Source organism: Amphiura filiformis, chromosome 20 (assembly GCF_039555335.1).
Source record: "Amphiura filiformis chromosome 20, Afil_fr2py, whole genome shotgun sequence".
NCBI lineage: Eukaryota > Metazoa > Echinodermata > Ophiuroidea > Amphilepidida > Amphiuridae > Amphiura > Amphiura filiformis.
This window is the reverse complement of record NC_092647.1, coordinates 38,281,966-38,302,969: the sequence shown is the minus strand read 5'-3', so window position 1 is coordinate 38,302,969 and position 21,004 is coordinate 38,281,966. Positions and strand designations below refer to the sequence as shown.

Below are 21,004 nucleotides of genomic sequence, written 5' to 3'. Positions count from 1 at the left end.
CGAAGCCAGTTTGATTATGTTCCCTCCACACGTGGAGGGAGCATAACCAAACTGGCTTCGTAGCATACTAACGCTGATGCCGCACTCGCCGTTGTAATCCAAAAAGTGAGAGATATTTCAAGTGATAGAGGTGAAACTTGTTTATGATGTTGTTTCTTTGCAAATTTCCAATGTTTTTCGCATCCAATATATTGGGAACTTTCATATTAATGATTGCAAAAACTATTTTATCATTTTGGAAGAAAAAGTGGCAAAGTTCAATAATCTCCATTCAATAATCATAGCTCAACATTTGACCTCATGTTGTGGAGTATGAGTTTTTGTAAACATTCAAAGGTCATTCTAGATGCATGTTGAACATGATGTTGAAGAACTGTGTAATGACAGATGAGTATGTTTGTTCCTAATGATTGTGCAATGATCGCTACAACTGTCAAGAACAAAAGATACTGGGGAAAATATACAAGTTTGTACTCTGGATTCTGCTGGATGCTGATCAAATATGGATTTGTTTTAAAATACAAAATCCCCTTTAAAAGGGAAACTGGCCTCATTGAGAAAAGGTCTTGGAATAGACTATTCAGCTGGATCATGAGGTATTTTGAAAATGCTCTAAGCATCTATATCAGTTAAAAGTTTAATTGAGTAAGTCAAAGAACACTGATCATTGATCAGTGATCAATTTGTCTTTTGTGCGAAGCAAAGAGGACACATGTCTTGTTTAGAATGAAATGGAAACAGAGCTAAAAATTTAAGGAAATTTGAGCTCTAAAGAAAACAAAATTCTCAGTAACAAAAGAACATAAATTTCAGGTCATTTGATGATGATAATGGTTTGTTTTAAAATCACACATTTCGCTGTTTTATGTACCGGTACCTATCCTGTATTGTTCTATGGGGAGCCCTAGTCCCTATTTGGGTACCCATCTGCTGTTTTCTACTGTCTTTGTACAATGTATGTATGTTGCTATTTGTGATGGCAGAGAATTTGAAATAAGTAAATAAATAAATAAAACAATGCAGAATACAAATAAATAAAACACAGCAGTTTCAGGTCATCAAAACACAAGTTGCAAACTTTTGCTTCTTCACATTGCTTTATTTTGTTTTCGTTCAAACATGCACACTCCTTCCAGACTGACTGGATCCACCATATTGATGTGATATACATTGTAGAAACAGGTGGGATGAGTCAATTTTACATCCATCTTTGCACAAGTTATTGCTTCATCCATCCAATGTGTATATTTTAATTGATTTTCTATGTATCATTTTGTTTTTGGTTTGTTTACATAGTTAGCAGTGGTGATACAAACCCACCCTTTTTATTTCAAACCCACCCTTTTTATTTTATACCCTTTATACCAAAACTCTGAAACCCACCCTTTCTAAGCGTGGTTACTACTTACTAATCATAGATAAGTGGTTATGGTGGTCCAGGAGGTGCAGATTTGCATCCAAAGAGAATTACATACTGAAGTTTTAGATGACCAAACACTACAGAATGGGATTTCAATGTTTTTTGTGTTTCATTTAGTGTCATTCAATCGGAAATTACAGTAAGCTTTGAGATTGCAATTGTTGACTTCTAAACCCACCCTTTTTATCAGTGACCACCCTTTATATTTGGACACACATTTTAACCAGAAAATTTTCAAACCCACCCTTTTTAAGCATTTTGTGGACCTCTCAAACCTGTTGGGTTACCAACAGTGAGTTAAACATTACAATTTACATTGTCAATTTTGGGTCATTACTAAATTCACAAGCATCTTTTTTACAGTGTAGCTATATGCTGATTGGCGCCAGTCAGGTGTAACTGGCACAAAAAAGAAAAACTTTTTTTTTTTTAAAACATATGATTTTGACATCATACACCCAGGATGTGTGTCCAAAATAGTATTGTACACATCAAAAAGCATCTGGCAGCTATTGCAAATAACCTTCTTGCCCAAAACCCTTATGTGCTAACCCAAAAATTGTATCGTCCATTCAGCTTTCTCGATACCGTACAGTAAGCGTCGGCATGTGACACATGCGCCAGTGTTCGAAATACCACATGCATACATATGCACAGATGCATGTAACTTTGCCTCTGTGCATATATGTAGAATTTTGCCTGTGCATGTAAAATTTTGTGAAAATCAGCCAATTTTTTGGAAAAAATCAGAGTTGTGCATGTAAGTTTTATTTTGTATTCATGCGCGATCGGAAGGTGGTGCATCTGTAGCGTGTGATGCGGTGCGAAGTGATCAAACATGGACGCTACTCTCTCAAGGAAGCCAAATGGACTAAAGCAAAGGGTGATATATGTATTCATGTGTCCCACCAACAGAGACCAATGATTTAATTGCCTAATCATTTTAACCATGAGTATTAACGACATTGAATCTGTCATGATTGCTGGACCTGTTAATCACCTCAACTTTGTCCTTCCTGATGCAGGATATATTACACACATACCTGACACTCAGATTAGTGTGAACATCTTCCTATCACTGCCAAATGAACACAAAAATACTTGAGTGGTCATCAGACAGAAAATACAGCTGCAGAGCTACACTGCCTCATTTCAAATATTTCGTTTTAGTTTTGGTTTTGGTTTTGGTCACGTGGTTTCCCATTGTCCTGCCTAACCACTTGAATCATAAGATATCGAACTCATTGTTTCTACCTTTTGTTTAAAACCGAACATTTGTGTCAGTCAGATTCGGTTTTGGTTTCAGTTTCTTATAAGTGGTGTGAATTGTAAAATTATTTGATTTGAAGTTACCTACTCTAAGTATACAAAAGAAATGTTTAAATTTCGCAGTGCAATATTCACGAGGAGAGAAATCGAGCATGGTAATCTACATTGAAAGACGTGGTTTACAAAACCGAATAAGCCTAGGCTAATTCACCTGTGAAAAAATATAGACCATCGAAATATTTGCATTCGAACATTACAAAAGGGGACACTATTGTAATTGTATAGGTGCTATAAACAAAATCGATTTGTGTCCTTAATCCCATGTACCAGAATCGATGGAAGGCCATTATATGACCTCTAATAACCTAATGACTTTTACTGAAGCAATTTTTACTGCAAAAAGTAGAAGATAGAGGGGAGAAGAGATTGTGTGGTGTGTGTGTGTGGGGGGTGGTTGGAGGGCAAGGGGGGATATGGGCCGGAGAGAGAGAAACAGATGGGAGAGAGCATTGGAAGTGAAAGGGAAGGGGGAGGAGAGCTCGAGATGAAGATATCGAATGTAGGGGAGGAGGAGGGGAAAGGGGTAATTTAGGGAAGAGGTGGTTATATAGGGAGGGGAGCCCCCTCTTAAAGAGGGGTTGTGCTTCCCGGGGATAATAAACTAATTCATAATCAAATCATCTCCATGCATTATTTATGTTTCATACAAACAAACAAATCCCCACCCCCCCATCCTTCAATATACTGCCAGCATGTATATGATTTCTAGGCCTAGAACTCGTGAGTGTAATATGCCCCCTACCTTCGACAGAGAGCATCAACTGTCGTCCACGGGATAGATTTCCGATATCAATCATGATAATAATTATGTTAGCACAATAGGCTATTGTATACTTCTGGTTATACCCTATACTAGGGCTGCTAAGAATACGCAATTGCGTTATTTGCGCCGCAATTTGCGTATTTTGGCTCCAATTGCGTTTTTTGACATTTTTGAAAAAATCTATAAAAAAAATTTAAAAAAAAATTTTTTTTTTTTTTTGCGATTTTTAATTTTTTTTTTTCGCGGATTTGGAGAGTCACTGGACCTAACATCAAGTGCTACAATCATTAAAAAAAAAAAATGGAAAAAAAAAAATGGAAAAAAGATACAAAAAAATTACAAGTTTGTATCCAAATGGGACCAATTTATAACTTGTGTTCACTTCAAAATCTATCTAAGATACAGACTTGTGTACAAAACCAATGCATTTTTATATCTTCAATAGACTATGCAGTGAACACAAGTTACAAATCGGTCCCATTTGGATACAAACTTGTAATTTTTTTGTATCTTTTTTCCATTTTTTTAAAATCAGCCACAAATGATTGCAGTACCTCACTCAAGGTCAAGGGACTCTCTAAATCCGCAAAATATTTTTTTTTAAACGCAATTTTTTATTTTTTATTTTCTTAATTTTTTTTTTTTTTTTTTTTTTTAATGATGGTAGCACTTGATGTTAGGCCCAGGGACTCTCCAAATCCATGAAAAAAAAATTAAAAATCAAAAAAAAAAAAAAAAATTTTTTTTTTTTTTTTTTTTGATTTTGCGTTTTTGGCGGGAAATCGCGGATTTTTGCGTTTTTTGGAAAATCGGGGTGCGTTTTTTGGCCTCCAAAATCGCGTATTCTTAGCAGGCCTACCCTATACTGTGTCCTCCCAGCATAATAGTGTTGCAGACCAGATCAGCTCTACTTTTTAATCCCTTGATTTTTGGTTTCTGAACAAAAGAGAAACCAAAACTAAATATTTGAAATGAGGGAATGTACAACTTTGCTTGACCATGCAATATGATGATATTCCAGATATTTATTGGTCAACTCAACAAACACAATGCACACTCCTATTCTGTTGAAAAATGTAGTGGCGGCGCCATGAGGGGGGAGGCATTATGGGGGAAAATCCCCCAGTCAGAATTCTTGCCTCCCTGTTGCCCCACCCACCCCAGTAAAAACCCAAAATATGAAAATCTCACCATTTTGCGGTGATTTTTACCCCTGAAATTCACTTTTCCCCTCAATGCCCCCCCTCCCGGAAAAAAATCCAGGCGCCGCCACTGGAAAAATGGTTTTGGTGTTCAAACTTGTTTCTTGGCCAGGCATAGTGAGCAGTGGGGTCAGACCTCACCCTAAATTTAATTTTGCCTGAATCTTTCTACCAAGGCACCTTTTATACCGAAGCCACATACCCCACCCTCTTGGTGTACTGCTGGTGCATGTGCATGAGTGTGAGCTCTGGGGTCCTACTCCTACAATAAGTAGAATGCTGTGTATTTTCTTGTTTTGTTTTTTTATTATTTTCTTCACCAGCACCTTTTCTGAAGTGTGGACTGAACAAAAAAGAATTGATTGAGAATATAGTTGTACCATTTTGATCAAGAATTCAAAATAGCACATCTCATTGGTTTCACTTATTTTAGACACAAAATAATCAAGTAAAAAAAGTGTTTTCTTCTTTTCTCACATTGAGATTTGAATAAAACAAATCCAAAAGAATTAAAGAAATGTTGTTCCAATGTACCAGCCATTTTGGTTTGTAAGTTCATATCAAGGGTTCCAATGCTTTCCACTTCAATGCAAAACTTTTTATTTCAATTTGAGGACCTATTTACTCAATTAAAGTGCTTGATTTATCAGACAATTCAAATTTTATGCTATTCTGTGACATTCTTACATGTACAATGTATTTCAAGGTACAAGGTGTACAGATAAGCCCACATACATCAATCAAGGCTTTGTCTATAACTTGTAATATATCGAAGACAGGGGAAGGTACTCGGTGAAAATGGACGACAAAAATGTGCGGACCCCCATTTTTCAACTCCCCCCTCACCAAATGAGCCCATTTTTGCTTCACTGTCACCCTTCCACCCCTTTTTCCCCTGACCAGAATTTTGTTATCATTTCTAAAATGACGGTTTTCAAAATTTGTGTGTGTGGGGGTGTGCATTTTTGCACTCTTGTGGGCCCAAAATTGTCCAGGTCTCAACATGTTCAGACTGCATGACTCCCATTTTAGGGGCTTCTCACAAATGATGTCCTTTTTGACATGAAATTTCTCACCGAAAGACCCCTAGTTTTAAGTAAATGTCCGCTAACCAACACCCCTGTCACTTCAAAAGTCAAATGCCCCTCTCCCTCCCCTGTGTTAGTTGGACAACAACTTCAAAAGTGGTGTGGATTTATGCAGCTCAAGGAAGGTATAATTTCATTTGGAGTCTGTGTGCACCCTTTCACAGCTTGTCAAGTCCATTACTGATTGATAGATTGATTGACACCTGCCAAGCTTGATGAAAAAGGAAAGTGATCAATGTAACCCTATTGGATATTGACAAGCAAAGTACTTGATGTGCCTGCCTGCCCTATCACTGCCTATTAAATTTTCCAATTCATTAAATATTGATTTTGTAATGTTGTTAGGCAAGAAAACATTTCCTGGAACTTCCTCCTTGATATGATCAGGGTTGCCAAACTTGTGATTTGGTAGCCCAATTGGCCAACTTTTGAAGCTTTACCCTGTGACTTTGAATAATTGATTTTCCTGTCCCATAGAAACCAATGGTTTTAGAAAAAAGTTTTGACATTGGAACCCACAACCTTTTGAACATGCATGTCCCATAGAAATCAATGGTCAAGAGAAAAATTGGGCAACTTTTTGATTGATTTGACCTACAATTCAGGCTGAAAGTTTTTGGCAACTCTGGACATGATATTGAAATAGGAAGCTATCACAAGGCCAAAGGTGAATCACCTTCTTTGAAACTTTTCATGTAAAATTTCTAGGCATTTATTTTGGTTTAACTCTTTCTTGTGGTTGAAAGAACAATGAAAGATTCAACAAGGTCCTGGGCAAGGGTTTACGCAGCCAGCCGTGTATGGAGTGTTTTACACACCTAAATTTGTAAATACACACCCAGTTAATAAATAAATTAGTTTTTTCCAGTTTCCCCTCATATTTCCCAAATAAATTTCAAAAATACCATGAGAAATATTTCCACTTTACCAAGGTTGTATATATATATATATGGACTGTTTCAAAAAGATGGAGTTAGGAAGAGTTCTTTCTAAAACTAAGAGTATAAAATACATGTATGAACTAAGTTTATCAGTGAATGGTTGTAAAACAGGTCACCCCTTGTAGCTTGTATTTTGGTACCCGGTACATGTACTTCAAATAAATATCATTATTATTACCCACCAAAACAAGAAACAATGCAATTAGTTAGAGACCTGGATAGCTGTATACCTTGCACTACCCCTATTAAAGTGCTGCCCTCAAGACCCCTTTTCAAGCTCTTTTTCCGTTCTGGAGTTCCCCCATTTGAAGTTCATATATAAAGTTCACAACAAGTTTTGGCTTTCCCCAAAAATTGGCTTCAAATTTGAGTTCCAAGCAGTGTTGAACGTTAGACATTTTTTATGTGTAGCATTATCAGCTTGCACTTCTTGATTTAAAGTTACATTTGTACACTTCACTGTATAAATTTATGTCATAAATTGTTACACATTTCTAAAATTATGTAGCAAAGTGATCAAAATTGAGTTAGCATTTTGCTCCGTGATACCAGCTATGGCCAACGCTGGTTCCAACCATTCATTTCTGAGAATTATTAGATATTTTTGCCAAAAAAGGGCACTGAATAAAGCTTCATTTTCATTTCTGTAGAGACCCCATTTTATGTCCTCAAAATCCGGTCCAGAGCCTGCATTTTCTAAATCTGGGTGGCACTTAACTACCCAAAATTTATTTGAGTACCACCTCCCTCTCCCCAGGTATAAGAAAAAGATTTATATTTACCTGTAACCTGCCATCCAGTGTCCTTTGTATAGTCACACATTTACTAGGATGAGCACCACTGGTAGTGATCGCTGTAATCAAACTGTCCAATTCATCTCGTTTCTCCTTCAACTTCTTCACCAAACTCTCGATTGCCCGCTTGGCAAAACTTTCGGATTCCCCGCCTTGACGGTGACACATGAGACTGTGCACAATGCTCAGGCAAGCATCGGCACTGGTCGGTGCGTTTGTCAACATGTCTATAGATAAATAGTTTTAGTTTCCAAGATGTTTTGTGCTTTTACACAAGTTGATGACTTTATCAAGTCAATCGGAATGCGGAGTGTTCAAAAAGACACAAATTCCACCTCTTCAGATTTGTTCCAAAGCCAATGTTACATGAGGATGAGCTGACATGTTGTTGTACTCGGTGATTAGCCTTTGGGGCGATCTGTGAGTAACAAACAAAACAGAAAGAAAATTAGCGGAGAGGGAGATTTAAAGCACTTCCAGGATAAGTGCAATTACTATTAGCTGGGAGCTACGTGTCCACATATATATCCACACTTCAATGTCATATTATATTTGTACAGTGGCAAATTGGGTTAAATCAACGACGAGTAGCGGTATATAAATAAAACGGTTGTTTTATGAAACTGACAAGGGGTCAGGTAGGGTACGCTACTCTCCACTCCAGAACATTGAGGAACTTCTTTTATAAAAAATTTTGGCATTGGGACCTAGTGGGGAATCTAACCAAAATTAGAAGTCATGTCCTTTTGGGAATTGAGATTTTCATTATACACAAAGTTACATGTATGTCGATCTTCATATCTTCCTTTTGAAAATTGATAATTTGTACACTGGTATTTCTTCACGCTTTTAAAGTTAATCACTCAGGTTTAGCGCATTTGATTCTCAATGAATTTGTTATTATTATTGCTGTTGTTGTTGTTATAGTGAGTAGATGATTTGTTTGGGTTTTGTTTGTTTGCTTTTGTTTTTCATGACTTGCAGGCATTGTGAATTTTTGTGATACAGAGTGTTCAAATTTTTAAAACAAGTTGGTTCTTGTACCTTAGGGGATGCAAGTTGTAGTTTCTAATAAACTTTCCTAAACATTACAATGACCCCAGGCCCAAATGACCCCTTGATGACATTGTATAACCTATGAGGTCCCAAGGATCACTTACACTGAAGTCGCATCAAAATCCATTGGGATTCTGTTGACAAAGGAACATTTTTAAATGTTGAAAATGACCCCTGACCTAAAACATAATTTACCTAAATCTTTCTGGACATGTGTCCTGGCATTTTCGGGTAATTTTGTACCCGGGTACCCGGCGCATTTTTCGGGCGGGTAAACCGGGTACAAAAAAAAAAAAAAAATTTTGGGGGGGTTTTGGAGAATCCCTGGACCTAGACCTAGGATCATTCATGGTTGACCTAAAAAAAAAAAAATATCAAGATGTTTTGTATTTTTTTTATGAAAATTGATAATTAGCTTGAGGTGCATTTGCCCCCACAGGTGTCATTCACTCTATTCAGTAAGCATTAAAATTGGCAATTCATTTAGAAATCCTTGTGATGTCACCGGGTTTTGGTATAGCTAGCTTGGGGTGCATTTGCCCCCACAGGTGTCATTCACTCTATTCAGTAAGCATTAAAATTGGCAATTCATTTAGAAATCCTTGTGATGTCACCAGGGTTGGCGGTATAGCTAGCTTGGGGTGTATTTTCCCCCACAGGTGTCATTCACTCTATTCAGTCAAGCATAAAATTGGCAATTCATTTAGAAATCCTTGTGATGCCAAAATTCAAGATGTTTTGTATTTTTAATATGAAAATTGATAATTTGTATTCATGTCATAGTCTATTAATGATTTCAAAATGCATTCAAATTCAATGCATTTTGAAATCATTAATAGACTATGACATGAATACAAATTATCAATTTTCATATTAAAAATACAAAACATCTTGAATTTTTTTTTTTTTTTTTTTTTTTTTAGGTCAACCATGAATGATCCTAGCATTTAGGTCTAGGTCCACTCCAGGGACACTACAAAACCGAAAAAATAAAAACTTTTTTTTTTTTGAATTTGGTACCGGGCAGGGTATTTCCTGCCCGGTAATGTAATCTCGGCGGTACCGGTTACCCGCCCGAAAATGCTCAACCTTAGACTTCAAGTGCGGTATTATGGACAGAGGCCTCAAAGTTTTGAAATACCGTATTTCGGCAAATAGTCGCCCCTCTCAAATAAACGCCCCCACCACTTTTTTCAACCAAGATGTTTAAAAAATGCTAATATTTCCATGCTATCTTGTGTAGTAAGCTTACCAAGTTGCACACATGGTCAATAATAGCGTCACTTTTTGGCTAAAATCTGGATTGGAAACCCGGAAGTGAACCAGAAGTCGGTGTTTCTAGTTCAGAGTTCGTCATTTTAGCGTGAGTTTTAAGTTTACCTAATGAATTTAACGGGAATTATCGTTCTAAAATTGACCTTGAATAAACGCCCCCCGTTTGGAAAATGTCACTTATTTCTGGTCAAAAATGTGTTTTTGTATACATAGTTGACCAGGGGACACTTTTCTCACAAAACTGGCTCCCTGGATAGTGAACCAAAAAGTATCAAATTCAAAGCAACTAGTGCTTATTTTTAAACCCATCCAGCATATCTTTATTTTTATTGGTCCCTTGGTAAATGGAAGTGGCCCTTGGTTTTTTCAAATCTTGGTGAACCAGCAATATAGTGATTTGTCATGTATACTATGTATCAACTTTTAAAATGGAGACAAAAATATTGGAGTTATGCTGACCTGCCAACTGAGCACAAAACCAGTCAATTATACTGGTCAATTTCAGCTTTTATACCAGGAGCCAAACACTCCTTTTTAGTGGTGCCTGGTGTATGCATTTTTCACCTGAACCAGGAGTCAAAAGGTGGAACCACTGGGTAAAAAACACCCGGCCTGCCTAATGTAAGGCTTGCTGTGGACAGGCAGATTTTATATCCAAGGAACTGTCAGTTCAGTGTGAACTAAGTCCATATTGTGAAAAATTCAACAACAACAAACGGAACTAAAAACAGTAAAGCATGTTTCAATAAAGCTTTATAAAACTAAAATCTACTATGGAAATGTGGACTGTATTTGGTGGTAGTGTAGAGCTTTTTATTAAAGTAAAGCATTCAAATGCCTCAGTTGTGCAATTGCTAGATCGCAATTTCAAAAATTGCAATACATGCAATTTACCTTCGGGCCAGCTGGGAAAGTTTACAGCTGGCCCAAGGGCAAATCCACAGGCCCAGATTTGATTGGCATTTGTTTGTGGATCAATCTGCAACACTATCGTAAGTGCAGTAGAAAACAATAGCTGCCTTTTGTAAAACACCTATTGTTTGCAGCACAATCCCCTCATGATGATCATTGTATATGGTGTTGATGTTCTGTATATACTTTCATGATGGCCATTAAGGCTAACCCAAGACATCACCTTTACATGTAGTTGGGTGTTTATTGGTAAAAAGTAAGTACATTTATTGAAATGTTGCAAATGGCAGCTATTGCATTCTGCTGCACTTACGATGGTGTTGCACTCTGCCGACAATGACTTGTATACAGTTAACAGGTCCCTTAATGTGTTATAGAGCTTACTAGAGCTTACTGCTGTTTGGGTATTATTCACCAAAATATCAGGGTTCCTGCTATTGCTCAATTGCGACAACCCTCCTGCTCCGGGTTAAAAATGGAATGTTAACAATTGACACTGATCACCGAAGCACAAATCATAATCAATTACGCTACATTGCGATCATGAAAATAGGTGAAAATGTTTCATAAATTACAAAATTACACTACTCTATATTGCAGAATATTATTTATCTACTTCGTAGTCTTTCTAATACCGTATTGTAATATGTCATAATGCCAAAATCCCAACTGGCCCACTGGGCCATCCAGACAGAAAATCTCCTGGGCTATTGGCCTGATGAGAAAACTACTGGCCACGGCATGAGGGCCAGCAGGCCAGTGGCTAAATCGAATTTGCACACAGTAGTTACGCATTCAATGCTAGAATACCGTATGTTGCTATGGTTTTTCGGTTGGGCAAAGCCCAAAGTTAATTTTTAATTTTAATTTAATTACTTCCATGGTCTGTTCTATGCGCCAAGCATAAACATTCACGCTGATTGGCTGATCAACGGTCGACCGGTCCTGACAACAAAACGGACTTAGACTAGAGGGTTTACACATCACTAACAAAACTGCTCCATTGACACAGTACATAATTTCAATCAGCACTCCTAATCGGCAGTCTGGGTATGCGCACTTTGAAATGTGCATACCGTATTTCGTCAAATAGTCGCCCCCTCTCAAATAAATGCCCCCACCACTTTTTTCAACCAAGATGTTTAAAAAATGCCGATATTTCCATGCTATCTTGTGTAGTAAGCTTACCAAGTCGCCCACATGGTCGATAATAGTGAACCAGAAGTCTGTGTTTCGAGTTCATAGTTCGTCAATTTAGCGTGAGTTTTAAGTTTACCTAATGATTTTAACGGGAATTATTGTTCTAAAATTGACCTTGAATAAACGCCCCCATTGGGAAAATGTAACGCCCCCGGGAGCGTTTATTTGACGAAATACGGTACAGTAGTTAATGAGTTTCGGCCTTCGCCCACATGCAGAATGGGGCACACAATACGTTTTACCATTGAATTATCGTCCAAAACAACAATTTCATCCATGCATATAGTTCTGCATATATCGATCATGCTGTACACTTCCTGGCAGTGCTGTCAGCTGAATTTGGCACCAAAAATAAAATCTGACTCTCAACTTTACACTCAAAATATACCCCATTGCTGAAAAAACCTTTTTGATACAATTTACAAAACATGTAATAAATCAACAGTTTATTTTCCTTAAATTTTTCCGAGCTGAAAACTGACTCGACATAGCAATGAAAAAATTTGTTTTAACTTTGTTAATATTTATAAAATTCAAAAACGATTAACGGCCGGGGTAAAAGTATTCTGTTCACTAAATGTAGGACTGGGCTGACATGTACAAGAAAATATGACACCGCACGGAAGGTTGTCACCAGGCTTCCCGTTAGTGTGCGTCATTGCGTCCAGATCAGCGTATTTTAAGCGTCCATGTCACATGCATGTGGGCGCAGACAAAACTTCAAATGTTATCATTAATTGATGATAAAAATAAGAAATTTTTATTCTTTTATATTTTCAAGATAATAAAAGCCCCAAAATTTTGACCCACCTGCTAAGAATTGAAGTAAATTCTGCAATATTTGTAAATGCAACGTCAGGAAATCGTGCACTTTTTGCATGCTTTCCGAACGATCACTGTTTGATGGCCTGGGAAGTCCCGATTGATTTGTTTACAAGCAAGCATGCTGGACTGAACACGTGCGGTTAATGTTTATTTACCGTATTGGTCCGAGTATAGTCCCACCTGTTTTTTATGTGAAAATTTTTCACAATTGGGGGGTGGGATTATACTCGAATTTCAAAAAAAAAAAATTTCAAGATATTTTGTATTTTTAAGGGGTACTACACCTGGCCAATTTTGTGCCTATTTTGCATTTTTCTCAAAAATTATAGCACATTGGTGACAAGTAAGATATGTATATTATAGGGCAAGGACTACAACTACTGTACTGAAAATTCAGCAACTCAAAGCAAGTAGTTATTGATTTATTGATCAAATATTGGTTTTCCTCATTTTTGACTGTAACGCCACAACTATTGCCTGTGCTGAAATAAAATTTCCAGTGCAGTAGTTGTAGTCCTTGCCCCTATAATATACATATCTTACTTGTCCCCAATGCGCTATAATTTCTGAGAAAAATGCAAAAATAGGCACAAAATTTGGCAGGGGTGTAGTACCCCCTTAATATGAAAATTGATACTTTGTTTTCATGTCATACTCTATTAATGATTTCAAAATGCATTCAAATTCAATGCATTTTGAAATCATTAATAGAGTATGACATGAATACAAATTATCAATTTTCATAAAAATAAAAACACAAAACATCTTTTTTTTTTTTTTTAGGTCAACCATGAATGATCCTAGCATTAAGGTCTCACTCTAGGCCAACAAACAAAAAAAAAAAAAAAAAAAAAACATTTTTTTTTTTACAATTTCTGAAATTTTTTTGAAAAATGGGGGTGGGATTATACTCGAACTTGGGACTATACTCGGACGAATACGGTAATTATTTATATCACAACCTGACAATATTCAATTTTTAATATTTTAAGTTTATTTTCTCATAGATAATCTAGGTTTCCTTTATTAGTATTATTGTTACGATGAATAAAAGCAATTTTAAAGACAAATCCAAATGATAACCCTTTTTTGTATAATTTGTAGCAGCGCGTGTTTTAGCTTTGTAGCATCAACAACACGTTAATTTAAAAAATAAAAAATGAGGAAGTAAAAGTACGAACGAAAATTTGCTCAAGATTGACAGACTTTGCTCCGGTTTTTGACCACGTTTCGGACCAAAACTGACACAGAAATGAGAAAAATTATCATAGCGAATGGAGATGGAATATCACAGCGAAAATGCACTTTTTTTTTTTTAACAATCAACTTTTGATGAGGTGTAGACCCGGGGTATGTGTGTATCGTCATAATCGTGAATTTCAGATGGACACACAAAAATCTGTCTGGACGCAAGTTTTTGCAACCTCGTCAGCAAACTTGCGTCATTACGGACGCACATTTTTAAAACCTTAAAACGGGAACCCTGGTTGTCACCATCAGTTCGTAATGACAAGTCAACCCTTATTTGGGTAGCGATCTACCTTATTTGGTCTTGGATACAATCAGATAATTTATGTTTATGAAATGCAGTACCGTAACACAGTTTTCTAAGACTAAGTGCCCTGGCATTGCCATTGGTTCGTCAGCGCGTAGAACTAGCATGGTAGGGGGGAGGAGACCTCACTGACTTTACGCGATCGCCGATGCATACCTGGACCATGGAAGTAATTTAACAAATTAACTTTACAATTTAAGTTTACAATATGCATACATGCATGCATGCTATGCTGATATTTAGTACAAGGAACTTATACAATGTCCTCATTCACGAACTGATACTATCTGTCCATCGTATAAGACTGTTACCGTACAGCAATGTGGTGAAGGAATATTACACAGTCAAGAATAGGCTCCATCATTTTTTTATTATGATCCCTCCCAGTCTCCCGAAACATCAAAAGCGTTGCACTTATACTTACTTAAGACTGTCCTTTTTCACATAACGCAGACAAAGTAGGGCCAACTTGCCTAGAAATGGTCAAATTTTGGCAAGAAATATCTCTGTGTAATCCTATGTAAGTCCCATATCACATCGCATCGTTATCGGCGATCAAGGTTTTTTTTTTTCTGAAGTTTGGTTGGTACCCACCAGCGTCATGCATGTGACGTGACACAGCTAAAATAATCGACCGGGAATCGGGGATCGTTAAAACGTCAACAAATTTCAAAACACAGAAAGCAGTAAACTTAATGGCGAGCGGTCCGAATTTTGAGCCATACAAGTTTACGTGGTGAACTAGCTGATATTTATGATGTACATTAGAATAAATTTAAAATGTATTGTTAAAATTAAAGACAAGTACATGCACAACTCGATCCATATCCGATTCAGAGTAAACAAGTTGTTTGTTGTAATGTAAAGAAATCTTGTATTCACTTCATAATCATGTATTAAAGTAATATTCAGATTTCCTTTGACAGCATAACCATCGCGTATACGCGCGCGACGTCAAGTGTGTGCATTGGACCTTGTGCAAAATAATACGCGCTGGACGGCTAGCAGTATATCACACACAGTACGCTTAGCCTTAATTTGTAAAAGGAAATCTGAATATTACTTTACCTGACCTTCCTTTTTCCTTGTCACAAATACTTTCACAGCTCAGAAAGCTACAATTTCAACAATCCTACATACACATTCGCTTGCCAGGCAGTTCCATGCATTGCTCCTGCACTGCCATGCATGCTTCCATACAGTGTACACTCTCTCTTGCAAGACAAACACACGCGTAACCCATCCCATGCCCATACATACACCAGACAGGTCATTCGCTCCCTGAACCCAATGTTTAAACGATCCTCTTGGCTTTATTTGACCATCAATTTACCTGAAATCTATCATGGTGATAGGAGAAACTCTTATCTACGATCAGTCTTTCTCGACATCACTTTGGTGCAGTAACTAAAAACTGGGAAGCTATCAATTTTCACGAAAACAACAACCTTTGACAGGAAGTACTACCCTGGCGAGACATCATTTAGTGCTAAATGCGCATGCGTAATTGAATGTTTATCCAATGACAAATCGTGTACAGTGGTTCTTTGGTATTATTGCAAGGGTCAACCAATTGGCATTGACGTTAGTAATGACTTTGGTGTAGGTAAATAAACATTTACCACATGGGGGCAATTAGAGGGCGTAGTGAAGGGAATTTTGATAGCAGGCAGATGATGGTGGATGCGATATCGCTATTTTTGACGTCGCCATTGGATTAACACATAATCATGAAATCTACACAAACAATTCTAAATATGTTATGTGGTGTCAAAGCAAAATTATCTTACTCTAAAACCGTTGGGGTTCTGCAAAGTACCCCACTGCAAGTATGTTAATTGTCCATTTATAATCGCTAACCGTGTATTGTGAATGGGGCTGTCAGCCCTGTATCTTCGCCAGCCTCGTACGTCCGTGTTGCGTGTCCTATGCCGCCTGATAGCAGGGATAGGAGTCTGGATAGGAAAGAACCTGGAACCTGAGGAAAGCAGGAAGGAAAGAAAAGTATTACAATGAAAACGGGAATGGATGTGGAAAATAGAGGAGAACAGGAAAACAGGAAAAAACACGACAAGAAAATAATATTGTAGCAGAGAAAAAAAAAAATGGGAAAAATATTATTTATAGGCCAAAACAAAATTAAGGGGGAAACATGAAAGAAACACGAAATATGAAGAAAATCAAGAAAGCTTGAGAGAAAACCTGAAAAACAAGAACATTCGAAGAAACCGGTTCAAAATTAAGTTTGATTGAAAGAAATTTAGAAGAAGTTTAAAAAAAGAAAATTTGGAAGAAAGGAAGTCTGAAAAAAAAAGTTAAAAGCAAATTTGAAGAAAGTTCAGAAGAAAAAAAGTTTGCCAGAAGCTGGGGACAGAAGTTTGAAAAAGTTTGCAAAAAATACATAGAAGGGAAAAATACTCGATAAATCTTTCCGTACTAGAAAGAGAGTTTGAGAAAATAAAATTTGAAAGAAAACAAATTTGAAGAAAAGAAAAAATGATTGAAAGAAAAATGTTCAAAAATTTGAAACAAGTTCGAAGAAAAATAAGGTCAAAAGGGAAAAAACAAATGAAAAAAAGAACTTTGAAATAAAGAAAGAAAGTTTAAAAGAAAACAAAATGTAAATGAACAATTTTGAAAAAGAAAGTTTGGAAAAGAAAGAAAGTTTGGAAAAAGGAAAGAAAGTTTTAAATAAAAGTTTGAATGAAAGAGAAAAAGTAAGTTGGAAGAAAAAGTTGGAAAGAAAGAAAGTGCTTTGAGGAAAAAGAAATTTGAATAGAAATTTTTGAAAGATCTGTCAATGACTTAAAGAACTTGAAAGAAAAAAGTTTGAAAGCAATATTTCCTTGGGAGACGTCCCCCTAAAAATCATAATAGAAACAGTGGCGGCACCAAGATTTTTTTTCGTGGTGGGCACAATCAACCAATTTTGCGCAAAATTGCCGCAAAAAGTGGAAAATTATTTTTTGCCTAATGGCGGGGGAACTGGGGGGCAAGTAAAATATTGGGGAGCAAATGCCCTCCCCTCCCCCGTAGCGCCGCCACTGAATAGAAGTAAAAATAAAGCACTAATTGCCCTGTGTTGGGGCCCAATGAGGTAAAATTGCACAAAATAGTCCATCAAATACCAAAATTCCCCTTCCGATGATTTCGAATTTGTCTTGAATCACTGAAATTTCAGTGAAGTAATTGGATAGCTTGCCCATAATATACATAACTTTTGTAACCAGTGTGTATAGTTATTTCTTGAGAAAAATGCAAAATTAGTCACAAAAATTATCAGGGGGTGTAGTACCACCTTAAAGTAAGAAAGAAAGTTTTAAAAGAAAGAAAGTTTAAAAAGAAAAAAGTTTGAAAGAAAAAAAAAAGAACGTTTTGAAAGGAAGAAAGTTTGAAAGAAAAATTAAAAGAAAGAACGTTTTGCAAGAAAGGAACTTAATAAAGGGGGTACTACACCCCTGGCTAATTTTGTGCCTATTTTTGCACTTTTCTCAAAAATTATAGCGTATTGGTGACAATTAAGATATGAATGTTGTAGGGGCAAGGACTACAACTATTGCTCTGAAAATTCAGCAACTCAAGGCAAGTAGTTATTGATTTATTGATCAAATACTGGGGTTCCCTCATTTTTGACTGCAACTTCACAACTGCTGTCTGTGCCTAAATCAAATTTCCAGTGCAGTAGTTGTAGTCCTTGCCCTATAATATACATATCTTACTTGTCACCAATGCGCTATAATTTTTGAGAAAAATGCAAAAATAGGCACAAATTGGACAGGTGTAGTACCCTTAAGTTTGAAAGAAAGAAAGTTTTGAATGAAAGAAATTAATTTTGAAAGAAAGAATTGGCGACGGAATTAACCTGGCTACGGGCCTGGGAACATGTCATTGTCATCCCCGTCGATGCATCGACGGGGATGACAATGACATGTTCCCAGGCCCGTAGCCAGGATTTTGTGACTGTGCTGATCACTGGGTGCTGATTTTGAAAAACTGGATTTTTTTCCGGGGGGGGGGGCAATTTTGTGAAAAGCTTTAAAAAACTGATTTTTGGCTCGCTACGCTCGCAAATTCTTAAATTTTGGGACTTTTTGTATACTTTTGCAAATTTGGGGGGGGGGGGGTGCGTCGCTGCATATTCCCCTAAATCTTTCTTTGGGGGACGCCCCCTCCCCTAAAATCCTAATAGAAGTAAAATATATGTGTTTTGGGCCAAAATAGGGTCCATCAATACCAAAATGTACATTCAATTTGGGCTAAAATGTTATGAAATTGACAATTTTGCATGCAAATGTCAATCCCAAACAGGCACAGAAAAGGCCCCCCCCCCCCCCCCCCACAAAAATAATAATAATAATGCTCCCGCCGCCGCTGTTTGAAAGAGCATTTGAAAGAAAGTTTTGAACGAAAGAAAGCTTGGAAGAAATAAGTTTTGAAAGAAAAAGTTTGAACGAAAAAAGTTTTAAAAGAATGTTTCAAAGAAAGAAAGTTTGAAAAAAGTTTGAACAAACAAAGTTTCAAAAGAAAGAAAGTTTTGAAAAGCAGAAAGTTCGAAAAAAGTTTAAAAGAAAGAACGTTTTGCAAGAAAGAAAGTTTGAAAGAAAGTTTAAAAGAAAAAAAATGTTTTGAAAGTAAGAAAGTTTGAAAAAACGTTTTGCAAGAAAGGAAGTTTGAAAGAAAGTATTAAAGTTTGAAAGTATTGGCGGCGGAAACGGGGTGTCGACGGGGATGACAATGACATGTCCCCTTAAATATTTCATTGGTTTGAAAAAAAAAGTTTTAAAAGAAAGAAAATTGGAAAGAATGAAAGTTTGAAAGAAAAAGTTTTAAAACAAAGAGTTTGAAAGAAAAAAGCTTGAAACATAAAAAGTGTGAAAGAAAGCAAGTTCCAATGAAAGATTGGAAGAAATGAAGTTTGAAGGAGAAAAAAAAAGAAAGAAAGATAGCATGGAAGAAAGAAAGATAGAATGAAAAAAAAAACAAGTTTGCAAGAAGATATTTGGAAAAGGGAAGAGAATTTGAAACAAATAAAATTCGTTCAAAAGAAAGAAAGAGAAAAAAAAAGAACGAAAGAAAGAAAGAAAGAAAGAAAGAAAAGAAAAAAGTTCAAGTTGAATGAAACAAAGAAAGTTCAAGACTACAATGTAGTTGAATGAAACACAGTGAAAGAAAATCATTGAAAGACTGACTGACTGACTCATCAATGAATGGTAGTAAATGTCCAAGAAAACGGGACACCCGAAAAATTGGTTTCTGTACTGTTTTAGCCATTTTTAGTGTGTTTCATTTAAAAGGTACCCCATGCATGTGTGCCAAACATCTCTTGCCCCCTTATGACATATCTCTTTCTCACCCCCTTCGACCTACCCCCCTTTTTTGCCCTGCCAAGAAAATCTTTTCCCCACCCTTTTTGCACATGGGAAAGATAATTCCTGAAAAAGCCCTATGGGGAATGATATAATCCAAGCAATTTAGCAATTATTTTTTCTCCACTTGGAACTAACTGCAACAGAATTGTTTTCACTATTAAATGTCCCGTTAAATGTTAATGTATTTCTTAAGGTTGGTCTTAACCCTGGCATTATGGAAACTTTTGGGCCTCATAACTGCTAAATTGTTGGTCTAAAATTTGGGCCAAAATGTTTAATTTGGCCCCAAATCCCCCCAAAACGGGCTTTTTGGCCAACTTCGTTTTCATTCAACGTAACAAAAATAATTTGTAAAAACTAGATAAAAATATCTAGGAACCGTTTTTTAATTTTTTTTTTTTTTTAGAAATTTGCACCAAAAATGGTCAAAAAATGAAAAAAAAAAAAAAAATCATTAAAAATCCTGATTTTGGCCCAAATTTCAAATATTTTTTGGGAAGTTGATCAAAATTCAAAAATTGGCCCAAGATTTTTTTTGTTATGTTGAACGAAAAAGAAGTGGGCCAAAAACTTGTTTTTTTTGGGATCAAAATGAGCATTTTGGCCCAAATTTGACCTACAGATGAATTTATCAAGTCTTTGCCATCTTAAATATCATACTTTTATATACTTCAGACCAACAATTGAGCAGTTATGAGGCCCGAAGGTTTTCATAATTCCAGGGTTAAGGGGTACTACACCTGTGGTAAATTGTGACTATTTTGCATTTTTCTCAAAACTAATAACACACTGGTAACAAAAGTTATGTATATTATTGGGGCAAGGAATCCAATAACTACACTGAAATTTCAGTGAATCAAGACAAGCGGTTCAGTAAATATGAGTGGAAATGAGGTACATCCTAGCGGTACCTCGTTTTCTATCACAAGTGTCGAATCGCTTGTCTTGGGTCACTGAAATTCCAGTGTAGTAATCGGATTCCTTGCCCCTATAATATACATAAATTTTGTTACCAGGGTGTTATTAGTTTTTGAGAAAAATGCAAAAATAGTCACAAATTTATTGAGGGGTGTAGTACCCCCTTAAGACCAACCTTCAAAGGTCCACAGAACACCATAACATGTCGACTTAGTAGTAAAAGTCCTCAAAATAGGGGAAACTGATCAAGGCCTAAAATACCAAGGTATTCATTCCTCTTATCATGAGGATTCAGATCAAGTATTTAACCCTTCTCTGACATGGACTCATCAGAAGTTATTCTTTTTTTAAATATAC

At 36.5% G+C, this 21,004-nt stretch overlaps 1 protein-coding gene across 6 annotated transcripts in view; it reads right to left on the bottom strand.

Moving 5' to 3' along the window:
* LOC140142834 (mothers against decapentaplegic homolog 4-like) overlaps positions 1-15,849 on the bottom strand; it is a 66,524-nt gene extending 50,675 nt beyond the window's left edge. For 4 of the 6 annotated variants that reach the window (XM_072164845.1, XM_072164849.1, XM_072164850.1 and 1 more), the window contains exons 1-2: positions 15,694-15,849; positions 7,526-7,955 (exon numbers count right to left, since the gene is read on the bottom strand). In XM_072164845.1, the coding sequence (XP_072020946.1) occupies positions 7,526-7,762 (237 nt within the window). In that variant the 5' untranslated portion in view covers positions 7,763-7,955; positions 15,694-15,849. Of the gene's footprint in view, positions 1-7,525; positions 7,956-15,428; positions 15,549-15,693 lie in introns of those variants that run through there. The other 2 variants (XM_072164846.1, XM_072164847.1) reach the window with 2 other exon arrangements.
* Positions 15,850-21,004: the final 5,155 nt, after the last annotated feature.